The sequence below is a fragment of the Strix aluco genome, chromosome 4 (assembly GCF_031877795.1).
Source record: "Strix aluco isolate bStrAlu1 chromosome 4, bStrAlu1.hap1, whole genome shotgun sequence".
Taxonomy (NCBI): Eukaryota; Metazoa; Chordata; class Aves; order Strigiformes; family Strigidae; genus Strix; species Strix aluco.
The window spans coordinates 120,290,825-120,300,028 of NC_133934.1; the positions used below are offsets into that span (position 1 = coordinate 120,290,825).

Consider the following 9,204-nt stretch of genomic DNA (forward strand, 5'->3'; position numbering starts at 1 on the left):
TCCAGGGTCCCAATCAGCTAAGGAGGGCTGGCAACATTTTACATTACTAGAGAGTATATGCACATACCAATCTTATCATCCTTTGTAAGGCAGCCCAAGCACCCAGAGCGACCCACAGCTGTCTTTATGACACTGAAGTTGAATAATAGGCTCCTTCCCGCACCCTGAATGCAGGCTATACAGGAAAAACGCAACTTATTCAGCAACTTAATTGCTTTAAATTATTTCTAATTTAAAGCAATTTAAATTCTTAAGTAATTTAAAATTTGTAGTTGCTGTGATGTCCAGCATTCGGTCATTGCTGGTCTATTACGAGTCCCAACCCACCCAAGCTTTCATTCCTCCGCAGGGCCCCGCACGCCTCTCCCCGCCCCCGGCCACAGAGCGCGGCGGGGCGAGGGGCACCGCCGGCCCCCTCGGGCCGGCTCCGCGCTGCCTGGGGGGAGGGTGGGGGCGATGGCGGGGAGCGGGACTCGGGCGGGGCTGGGGACGGCGGGCAGCCCTGAGGGGACACCGAGGGGCCCCTCGCTGCCGCAGGGCGCGAAGCAGCGCTAACCGCAGCACAAGGGGGACGGGAAGAGTCTCTCGGCACAGGCAGCAGGAAGGAAGAAAGAAAAGAAGGAGGAAGGGAAGGGAAGGCCGAGCCAAGCTCGAAGCCCCGGGAGAAGACGCTGGAAGCCCCGCAGCCGCCGCCCCAGGCCCTGCCGCACTGCCTCAGCCCTCGCCAGCGCCCGCCCTTCCCCCCGCCCCGTCCCGCGTTCTCTCGCGAGACTCGGCCGATGTAGACGCGATGTCCTTTGGGGCACTGGCGGGGGGAGGGCAGAGGGGGAGGGAGGCGAAGCCGGGGGTGTTTTGATTGATGGCGGTGGCCGCCAGTGGATGAGGGGGACAGCGAGGCTTCAGCCAATAACTTCACTCCAAGAGGAGCTGCTAGCCAATGGGGAGGCTGGGGGGGCGGGGCACGCCGCTGGCTGATTGATCCCAGCTTTGGCGTTGTTCAGTCAGAGCGAGAACATTCTAGAGGTGAGTACGGGGCAGCCATTGCCGGGGTCCCATCAGCCGCCCCCTTCTGCCTGCGCTGCGCGCCGGCCGCCGCCTCTCCCTCCCCCCTTCCCTTTTCTCCCCCCTCCTCCTCCTCCCTCTCCTCACAGGTGTCACCACTAACGATGCACCTGATTGTGTTTTGCCCGCAGATTGCCCGGCACTGCTGTCCCTGCTGATACCGCCCGCCCCAGGACGCCGGGACCCGGAGGCTGCGGCGTCCGCCTCCGCCTCCCCCTCCGTCTGGATATAAGCGCCCCCACGGCCCTATTCTTTTCGCACACTCGGCTTCGTCGCAGCCCGGGGCGAGCAGCGTTGGGTTTATGTCTTTATTGGACGAAAACGGTGAGTATTAGTACTGGGCTAGGGCGGATGAGGGCAGCTAGGATTGAGGGAAGGCTCTGGGTCCTGGGAAGGTGAGGGGAGCGGGCGGGCGCCTTAGGCTGGGCTGGGGCGGTGGGTAGGGGGAGACGTTTAGTGTAATGCGGTGTGCGGAACCTTAATGGGAGAGGAAGGAAAAACGAAGGGAGGAAAAAACCCCACCCTAAAACTTAAGTTGCACCCCTTTGATGGGGTTTTTTTTTTGATTTTTTTTTTTCCTTCCCCACCACTGCCATGCGACGAGACAAGATGGCGGCGGCCGGGGCCGCGCCTCCCCGTGCAGTGGGTGGGCGGGGAGGGGGCGCGCGGCGCGGGCGGCTGTGGCGCAGTTACAAACCCGCCGCGGGGGAAGGGGGGGGCGCCTGCTCCTCCTCAAGGGTTCGCCGGGGGTGGGGGTGCGGAGCGCTCCCCTCTCGCGGCCGGAGAGCGCATGCGTGGCTGGAGGTGACTGCCCCCATCCCTTCCAGCGCTGAGTCAGTGCTAATTGCTGCATTTATGACTCATCACAGGGCTGAGCGGGGCGGGGAAACGGCGCTTTGAAGCAGCGTCTCGATCTGCCTTCCCGCTTTTTCCTCTGTACATAGCATATGGGGGGGGTGGTGCTTGGGATGAGGTGTCCTAGGGACCAGGAGAGGGAGCTTTAGTCTACAGCAGACAAAAGCTGTAATCTGGAAGGAGGGGAAACCGCACGTTTTGTCTGAGAGCTCATGCTCAGTCACCGAGATAACCCGCTTCCTCAGTGCTGCTGCAAGCGTGTGGCCAGGTCACATGGTGGCTCTTTTTAGACATCTTGGGGAAGAAAGCCTCGTGCTTGAAAGAAAAAGTCCCCGGTGAGGTTTGTGCTGAGGAAGGGCAAAACTGCATCTGGGCTAATGTAGAACACAAGGCGCGTACAGATCTGCTTGCTCCTTATTGTAAGCCTGACCAGAGGGACTCGGACAGTGTGGAACGTACAGGCGTGCTCTTATGCATAAATACTCAGAAGGCTATTTTAATGTGTCAGTGCTTCTGTCATTAATGATAACAACATGATGACGTGTCAGAATAGCCGTGCTGTAGTCAAGAGTTGCCTGTGTAGTCAACCAGTTGTGGCTTAAGTACTCTTAGATCTGATTATAGAGACACATGTTAATTTAAATATGTAAATACTGCTTAAGGCAACTTTAATAATAGGATTCATCCTCCTTCCCCTTCCTCCCCCCTCCCCCCCCTTCCCCTAAGAAAATAATCAACTGGAAAAGCTGCTGCACTGCTCTGTACCTCTGCATTGCTAGGCTTTCTACAGTGAAGCAACTTATGTCAGACTTGTATCAGGCTTATTGTTAAGTCAAAACTCAACAGAAGCTGCTATGAGAATCCATAAGTGAGAGGGAGAATTACCTAATTTCCAACTCTTTTCCACTCCGATCCAAAAAACTGGTAAGCCATGTAAAAATTATGTTGGGCTACAGATTGCTGCTGCTTCATCTTACTGATATTTCTAAATATTCTGACAGGCTTTGGTTTGTGTGATAGGTTCATGCTATGATGTGGAGTTCGAAACTGTTTTCCAGATCTTTCTCCTGCTTTCTGCAGCCTGAAACGTATCACATGACCCTCTCGGTGCAGGAGCCCTTGGTCTCCATAATACATCAGTGTTCCTTTCCCTGCCTTCTTGATCACAGCACTCCTCCGGGAGTTAATTGTACAGAAAAGTGTCTTAACCTGTCGGTGGCTTTTGGGTAGTAAGAACGAAGAGGGTGGAAACTTGTAGCATAGTTGAGGAAAAGTTACTTAGTACAGTTCAAGGCTATTGTTTTCAGTTCCACAAGCTGAAGAAAGCCGTAGCATAAAGAATGTATTTTTTTTCCTAATTTTTACCCTAAATGTAGTCCCTTATATAGCTCTGTAGTGATTGGTGCACATTAAGATAAACTTCATTTCTTTTCTGTTTGTTAACACTTGCAGAGCTGTTGCGCAGCCACTGGTACCTGTATTGGGGAAACATAGCATACAAGCAAGAACCTTACAGCCTCAGTGGCGAAAATTTTTTCATGTCAGAGACCGAGAACTCTTGCAGTCGTTTATGTCATCCCGTCTTCTCCAGACAGAAGATACCAAAAAACTGCAATCAAAGATCTCTTCATCTTATTGATAAAGCTACTAATAAGGCAGAATGTCTGTCAACGTCAACCGCAGTGTTTCAGATCAGTTCTATCGCTACAAAATGCCCCGTCTGATTGCCAAGGTAACTTAAGAACTTTTAGTGGTAAGTAGGTAGTGTTTCACACCACTCACTCTCCTGATAGAGGAAGGAGAGGTGTGAGGTAATGATAATTAAATTAGCCAGTCAGGGCAAGGAGGATGTCTGCTTCTTTCTGTCCAGACTAAGTGCACCTTAGCTCTTCCAAGATGACGCACTTCAAGGCAGAACGATGTAGTGAAATGGGGAATATATACTGGGTTTGGCTGTTGCAGTCACTTAATCTTCAAATGCGCTTTTTTTTTTTTCTCCTTTAGGTGGAGGGCAAAGGAAATGGAATAAAGACGGTTATAGTCAACATGGTTGACGTTGCAAAGGCGCTTAATCGGCCTCCAACGTGTAAGTAGTCTGGAATGACACAGCATTTTTTCAATGCTTTTGTTTGAAGTGGTAGTACTAGGTAGCTAATGCAGCATTAATACCATTCTTTCATGATTTGTAAGAAAGAATTATTTCAGGATGAGTAATAAACAGAAGCAATGGCCTATTTACTTGATGTTAAAAATCCCAATAAAGATACAAGGGCAGTGGTGGTTGTTATACTTTCTTTACAGATCCTACCAAATTTTTTGGTTGTGAGCTGGGAGCACAGACCCAGTTTGATGTTAAGAATGACCGTTACATTGTCAATGGATCTCATGAGGCGAATAAGCTGCAAGACATGTTGGATGGATTCATTAAAAAATTTGTTCTCTGTCCTGAGTGTGAGAATCCCGAAACTGATCTGGTGAGTGCTTGCCACCTGTATTAATGGTAGCGCTACGGAAACACTTCATCAGATGTTTATGGAAGTGGTGTGAAGTTAATAGCTGACTTGAATATCTGAAAAGAAAATCCAGTACGCACCTCCACACCCCTTTGGGAAGGCTTTACATTTATAACAGTTCAAAACTCTTGAGCTAAATAGCTACTTCTAAACTTGCTTGGTTGGGGGTGATACATTTAACCTCTGGCTTAGTCCTGTGTAGATGGTAATGTAAACATCAAGTTTAGGCTTTAATGCATGGTTGTTCTGTAAGTGGTGTATTAACTAGAGGTTGTTCTTTTCACAGCATGTCAATCCTAAGAAACAAACTATAGGTAACTCTTGCAAAGCCTGTGGCTATCGAGGCATGCTTGACACAAACCATAAACTCTGCACGTTCATTCTCAAAAACCCACCTGGTAAGTGTGTTTACTTACTTGGTGGGGGTAAAGGGAACTCAGTAAGAAAAACAAATAGCTCATATTTAATTAAAGTGTGAAAAGGCTCCAGCGTACTCCCAGAATATGTTTGTGGGTCAGCATAGTTTAAATGTGAGCAGTCTCTGCCCTTGTGATCCTGTATCCTTCCCAAGTAGAAGTATTTGAAGAGTTGGATGCAGGACAAAATTGAATAGGAGGAGAGCTAGTCAGCAGGAGCTCCAGTGCAGTTTTGCCTCTCTGTCATCGTGAAGTAGAAGAGTAGGAAGTAAAAGCAGTATAGTAAATGCTGACTAACGTACTTGTTCTGTGCAAGCAACACTCTGTAGTAAGCATCTAGTTGCCTGCTGCAATTTAAGCTTGCTAGAATAGAAAAGTCTAACCTATTCCAGGGGTCTCTGCTTTGTGAGGTCACCTGTTATATAGACTTGGACAACCTTAAGTCTTGATGAGAAACAAGACTTTGCCTGGAACCAGGGGTTTCCCCAGTAGGTGTACATCTACCCTGAATGTATCTGCTGATGGGTACTGTACAGAACTTGCTGCTAATAAAAGCATCCAAACCACTTGGGGATTTGGCAGAGGTGCAGGGACTTTTTAGCTTTTTCTAGGTCATAGAATAAAACATTAAAATTCAATTGCAGAAAGTGGTGACACTGGTACAGGAAAGAAAGAAAAGGATAAGAAGAACAGAAAAGGAAAGGATAAAGAGAATGGTTCTGTGTCCAGCAATGAGACACTTCCACCCCCACCACCAGAGGAGATTACTCCTCCACAGGTTGTGGTAAGTAGAAGGGAATTTGGGGAGATGGGAAGGTGTAGTGGTTTGCTCTGATTTAAAACTTTTGAATCCCTGCTGTTCCTTGCAAGTCAACGTTGCACCAAGAGTTCTTAACAGTATCTAGAACCTCACTGCTGGAATAAAAGTAGCCCTGTGTCTCCTCTGTAGCAGCTTTATCAACTTTTCAGTATCACTGTACTCCTTACTAAGTGAAAGGTACATACCCTTTATAATCAAGGTCCCTGAAAAGGAGAGTCTTGGGAGTGTACTAAAGTGGTAAAACTGCAGTTCAGCTAACCCTACAGATGGCTGCAAATTCAGTCTAGCTTCTATTACTCCTTACCTACATCTACACTTTCTCCATCATCTTTGGCTTCTAAATTGTAGTATAAGCCTTTATTTAGGGAAAAATCAAAAGTATCTGTTTTTATGCTCTCAAATCTCTATTTAGAAACAACACTTGCTTATTGCTAAGCTTGCAGTAACATTGTATGAACCTGTTGGTTTGGTTCTGGTTTTTTAGGAGGAGGAAGATGATGATGACTGGGGTGAAGACACCACAGAAGAAGCCCAGAGGCGTAGAATGGATGAAATTAGTGACCATGCAAAGAACCTCACACTTAGTGAAGACCTGGAAAGAACAGTGGAGGAGAGAGTCAACATACTATTTGATTTTGTGAAGGTGAATAGTCTCTGGTTCCTTGGTAGTCACTCTGTTAGAGCTGTATAAAATGTTGGTGAGGAGACTGAGGGCAAGCTGCTTAAGCTGCCAAAGCACTGATTCCACCAGTGGTGGGGAAGGAAGCAGTGCAATAGAGCACTGACACGGACCTCAGTAGCTTTAAAGCGTTTCTATTTCTGTCTTCATAGAAAAAGAAGGAAGAAGGCGTCATTGATACTTCTGACAAAGACATTGTAGCAGAAGCAGAGAGACTGGATGTAAAGGCTATGGGCCCACTAGTTCTCACTGAAGTCCTTTTCGATGAAAAGATTCGTGAACAGATAAGGAAATACAGGCGTCACTTCCTTCGTGTAAGCAGTTCTTCTTTTGCACACAACATAATAACTGTTGGGTTGACTTTTTGTAGCAACTGCTTGACGCAGTTCTGGATTGTTTGGTACTGTGGGGAAGGCTTTTTTTTGTTTTGTTTTTAACCCTTAGCTAGGGGGAACTGCTGGGAGGGATAGTATGAGCTGTTGTAAGTTTTGTTATCTCAATTGAGTTGCAGCCAGAAGCAGCAGCTCTTCCTAGAGAGGAGAAAAAAGGTAACTTAATTGCTTTTGCTTTTCTCACAATTCTAGTTCTGCCACAACAATAAGAAGGCTCAGAGGTACCTTCTCCATGGCTTTGAGTGTGTGGTAGCCATGCATCAGTCTCAGCTTATTTCTAAAATACCACATATTTTGAAGGAAATGTATGATGCAGATCTTCTGGAAGAAGAAGTCATCCTTGGCTGGGCAGAAAAGGTAAGGGGTAGTATTTCACATATTAGCCAAGGACCTGAGTGTAGTACGCTGCATCTGGCTTCTCTGTTCTGGTGTAATAGCTTGTGCAGATGTCTCTAAATGACTAATTCGAGAGAAGTTACTGTCTGGGAGAAGCATCTTTTTCAAAGATGGGCTGTTCAAGTCAGCGGGATGAGATTAGAGTTCTAAATTAAGCTCTTGATGTATTTGGGTGTGATCTGATGTACACTCCTTCAGTGTTCAAGCAAAGTCTGTGTATTTCTGTCTTTCAGGCCTCAAAGAAATACGTTTCAAAGGAGCTTGCCAAAGAAATCCGTGTCAAAGCAGAACCATTTATTACATGGCTAAAGGAAGCTGAAGAAGAATCTTCCGGTAATGAAGAAGAGGATGAAGATGAAAACATAGAGGTAGGAAAGGCTCACTTACTGTAAATAATTAACTCCGAGGTTGCACTGTCCCTGCATGTGTAAGTCTTGTAGTTCATATTGGTGCACTCTAAAATACCTTACTTCATGCATTACTGGGAACTGGAGGAACCACCTTGTTTCTGATGCTTTGTCCGAGCGTTTTTGCCACACAGGTGCTTGTCTATGTAAGATGATTTTTGTAACAGTACAGGTGCATCTTAATAGGCAAAGACTGTCATTGTGGAACAGTACAAACGGTCTCTTGCACAGCAGCGGTTCATGTAGTGGAAGAATGACAAGAGGTATTATGTGTAAAGGCTCGTGTTTTAAAAGAGTTAGTGGGGGGTGTATGCTTGTCAGAAAAGTTGATGAAAGAACAGGTGGCTGTTCTTACATTCAGGCCTAGGTAAATTCTGTTAGCCACACTCCAGACTGTGGCTGGGACTTCTTTTGCATGTGGGTTTTTTCCTGGCTATGAGAACCTTCTTACAGGCACATACGTGTGCCTCTGCCTTCTAGAGACTGATGTTAAGGTGTAGTTGCAGTTTCAGCACGCTTGAACTTGGGTTTCCTGTACAGTTCTTGTACTGGAAGGTGCTGTGCAGTGCATCTCAGAAGACGGAGCAGCGGGTTACACAGCTCGTGGCGCTAGATGGGAGGGAGGGCCGTTGAGCGGGCAGGTGTTGCAGCTCCTGCTGTTACAATTATTACTGTGTTTAATGGCAAGTAGGTGCTATAGTAAAAGTGTCTTGTCTCTCCCCAGGTGGTGTACTCTACAACTGCCAGTGTACCTAAAGTTGAAACTGTGAAGCCTGCAAACAATAAAGATGACGATATCGATATTGATGCCATTTAAAGTGATGCAACATAGCTTCCTGCATAAAAATGCAAACTTCTCTGCATTTTCTGCCAGAAATGTGACTTGTATGTGCACAAGCTGAAATGGCTTAACATCCTGCTACTCTTTGTACTCTAAAATGTATCTTTTTACTGTGACTGGTCTTGTGTAACTAAGCCTAATACCAAGGAGTCAGCACGTCAGTGAACTGATCTAGTTTGCAACTGGCATGTTCTATTTTGTTTTTCTAACTTGTGTTGGACACATACTTGGAGCACATTTATACAGTTGTGGAAATAAAGGATTTGATTTTGGTCAATCTTCATTTGTGGCTCTGAACCCCCTTATTTCTTTTCCAAGTAAGTATTCACACAACTTCGTGAAACATGCAAAGTTTGAGACAGAATGACAAGAAAGTCTTCAGTGAGATGCCAAAAAAAAAAAAAAGCTTAGAGGCTGTTGCAACATTGGAGATTGGAAACCTGAGCAAGAAGCAGGTGTTGGGTAATCTACAGTGTACGGGTGCCAGCTGCTAAATGCAGAAGGTAAGTGTCTGGCTTAGGATCCTTGCAGGCTTTTTCTAACAACATTCACAGGTGTTCATTGCATAAGTTGGCTTTTTTTTTCTTGTTTTCCTCAGGCTTTTAAACAGCTCCATGAAATACAGGTTTCTGTGCTTTTGACGGGAGCTGAGGGAGGTACTGCCGCTGGACAGCCTGCTGCGGGGAGGGGAGGGAGGGAAGAGGGCACGCTCTGCTCCCTGATCCTTGAGCACAGCAGCCCCTGAAGCTGGCCTGCAGAGCTCTGCAGCTGTGTTCTGCAGATCCTAAATGCCAATGCTGAGATACCAGGTTCCTTCAGAAAT

The 9,204-nt window shown here is 46.8% G+C and overlaps 1 protein-coding gene and 1 non-coding gene across 3 annotated transcripts; both read left to right on the plus strand.

Annotated features, from left to right (window-relative positions):
- The first annotated feature begins 877 nt into the window (after positions 1-877).
- EIF5 (eukaryotic translation initiation factor 5) lies at positions 878-8,664 on the plus strand. Of its 2 annotated transcripts, none has more exons than XM_074825188.1 (12): positions 878-1,023; positions 1,194-1,386; positions 3,370-3,649; positions 3,922-4,003; positions 4,219-4,391; positions 4,717-4,828; positions 5,491-5,630; positions 6,151-6,309; positions 6,498-6,659; positions 6,930-7,094; positions 7,367-7,501; positions 8,265-8,664. In XM_074825188.1, exons 3-12 carry the CDS (start codon positions 3,578-3,580, stop codon positions 8,355-8,357), a joined length of 1,293 nt encoding a protein of 430 aa, XP_074681289.1. In that variant the 5' UTR covers positions 878-1,023; positions 1,194-1,386; positions 3,370-3,577; the 3' UTR covers positions 8,358-8,664. The 2 variants fall into 2 exon arrangements, with proteins under 2 accessions (XP_074681289.1, XP_074681290.1); XM_074825189.1 differs by lacking the exon at positions 878-1,023 and adding an exon at positions 2,697-2,841 and having other exon boundaries at positions 1,053-1,386.
- On the plus strand, positions 5,160-5,283 carry LOC141923648 (small nucleolar RNA SNORA28). The gene has a single exon (XR_012623364.1). It is a non-coding gene; the product is annotated as a small nucleolar RNA SNORA28 (small nucleolar RNA).
- Positions 8,665-9,204: the final 540 nt, after the last annotated feature.

Bases quoted from the DNA above. Each gene is read 5' to 3' on its own strand.
- EIF5 (XM_074825188.1), top strand. From the start codon at position 3,578: ATGTCTGTCAACGTCAACCGCAGTGTTTCAGATCAGTTCTATCGCTAC. The intron at 3,650-3,921 runs GTAACTTAAGAA...TTTCTCCTTTAG, and splicing joins TGCCCCGTCTGATTGCCAAG to GTGGAGGGCAAAGGAAATGG. The intron at 5,631-6,150 runs GTAAGTAGAAGG...CTGGTTTTTTAG, and splicing joins TTACTCCTCCACAGGTTGTG to GAGGAGGAAGATGATGATGA.